The sequence below is a fragment of the Trachemys scripta genome, chromosome 9 (genome assembly GCF_013100865.1).
Source record: "Trachemys scripta elegans isolate TJP31775 chromosome 9, CAS_Tse_1.0, whole genome shotgun sequence".
Classification (NCBI taxonomy): domain Eukaryota; kingdom Metazoa; phylum Chordata; order Testudines; family Emydidae; genus Trachemys; species Trachemys scripta.
Window position 1 is genome coordinate 104,499,549 of NC_048306.1, and position 1,393 is coordinate 104,500,941.

General features: G+C 65.4%; 1 protein-coding gene across 1 annotated transcript in view; it reads left to right on the forward strand.

Annotated features, from left to right (window-relative positions):
• The window catches only part of IFT172 (intraflagellar transport 172), a gene marked incomplete in the record, with an annotated part of 97,426 nt that overhangs the window by 91,308 nt on the left and 4,725 nt on the right, over nucleotides 1–1,393 (forward strand). Inside the window, 1 exon segment of the mRNA XM_034780556.1 lies at nucleotides 92–211. Coding sequence (XP_034636447.1) covers nucleotides 92–211 — 120 coding nt within the window.

The window sequence follows — 1,393 nt, forward strand, 5'->3', positions numbered from 1 at the left end:
CCCCCCCCACCCTCTGCCCTGCCGTGCCCTGCATGCTCTGTGGCCTGGCTGCCACGGGCCCCACATGCTCACACGCTCCCTCTCTCTGCAGTGTGAGAACCTGGTGAAGTCCAGCGAAGCGAACACCCCCGCGCACGAGGAGTTTGAGACCATGCTGCTGATATCGCACTACTATGCCACCCGCTCCGCCGCGCAGGGTGTGAAGCAGCTGGTAAGGTCTGCCATGCCCTGTGCTCGGCCTCCATCCCTGGGATCCATGGGCAGGGGGCTCTGGAGGCAAAACACCAGGTTGTGGCCCTCTCCAGTGCATTCAGCCACTTCAGCGGGTGCTGCCTGGGGGAACGTGGGAATGGTGCCCCGGGCCCGCCAGAGCCAGGGGTGGCATTGGGGATCCCTGCTGTGAGAGCAGAGTGACATGCTGCGAGCCAGCGCACGGGAGGGACCCTAGCAGCAGCTGGGGATCCGGGCAGGGCAGAGAGAGGACAGGGCTCTCCGGGGCTCAGACACTGGGTGCTGGGATACGGACGGGGCAGAGAGAGGACAGGGCTCTCCAGAGCTCAGACACTGGGTGCTGGGATACGGACGGGGCAGAGAGAGGACAGGGCTCTCCAGAGCTCAGACACTGNTTAGCATCCACTGTTTCCCCACCCAGACACCCACCCCCTGCCCTGCCGACCCCCCCCACCCTCTGCCCTGCCGTGCCCTGCATGCTCTGTGGCCTGGCTGCCACGGGCCCCACATGCTCACACGCTCCCTCTCTCTGCAGTGTGAGAACCTGGTGAAGTCCAGCGAAGCGAACACCCCCGCGCACGAGGAGTTTGAGACCATGCTGCTGATATCGCACTACTATGCCACCCGCTCCGCCGCGCAGGGTGTGAAGCAGCTGGTAAGGTCTGCCATGCCCTGTGCTCGGCCTCCATCCCTGGGATCCATGGGCAGGGGGCTCTGGAGGCAAAACACCAGGTTGTGGCCCTCTCCAGTGCATTCAGCCATTTCAGCGGGTGCTGCCTGGGGGAACGTGGGAATGGTGCCCCGGGCCCGCCAGAGCCAGGGGTGGCATTGGGGATCCCTGCTGTGAGAGCAGAGTGACATGCTGCGAGCCAGCGCACGGGAGGGACCCTAGCAGCAGCTGGGGATCCGGGCAGGGCAGAGAGAGGACAGGGCTCTCCGGGGCTCAGACACTGGGTGCTGGGATACGGACGGGGCAGAGAGAGGACAGGGCTCTCCAGAGCTCAGACACTGGGTGCTGGGATACGGACGGGGCAGAGAGAGGACAGGGCTCTCCAGAGCTCAGACACTGGGTGCTGGGATACGGACGGGGCAGAGAGAGGACAGAGCTCTCCGGGGCTCAGACACTGGGTGCTGGGATACGGACGGGGCAGAGAGAGGACAG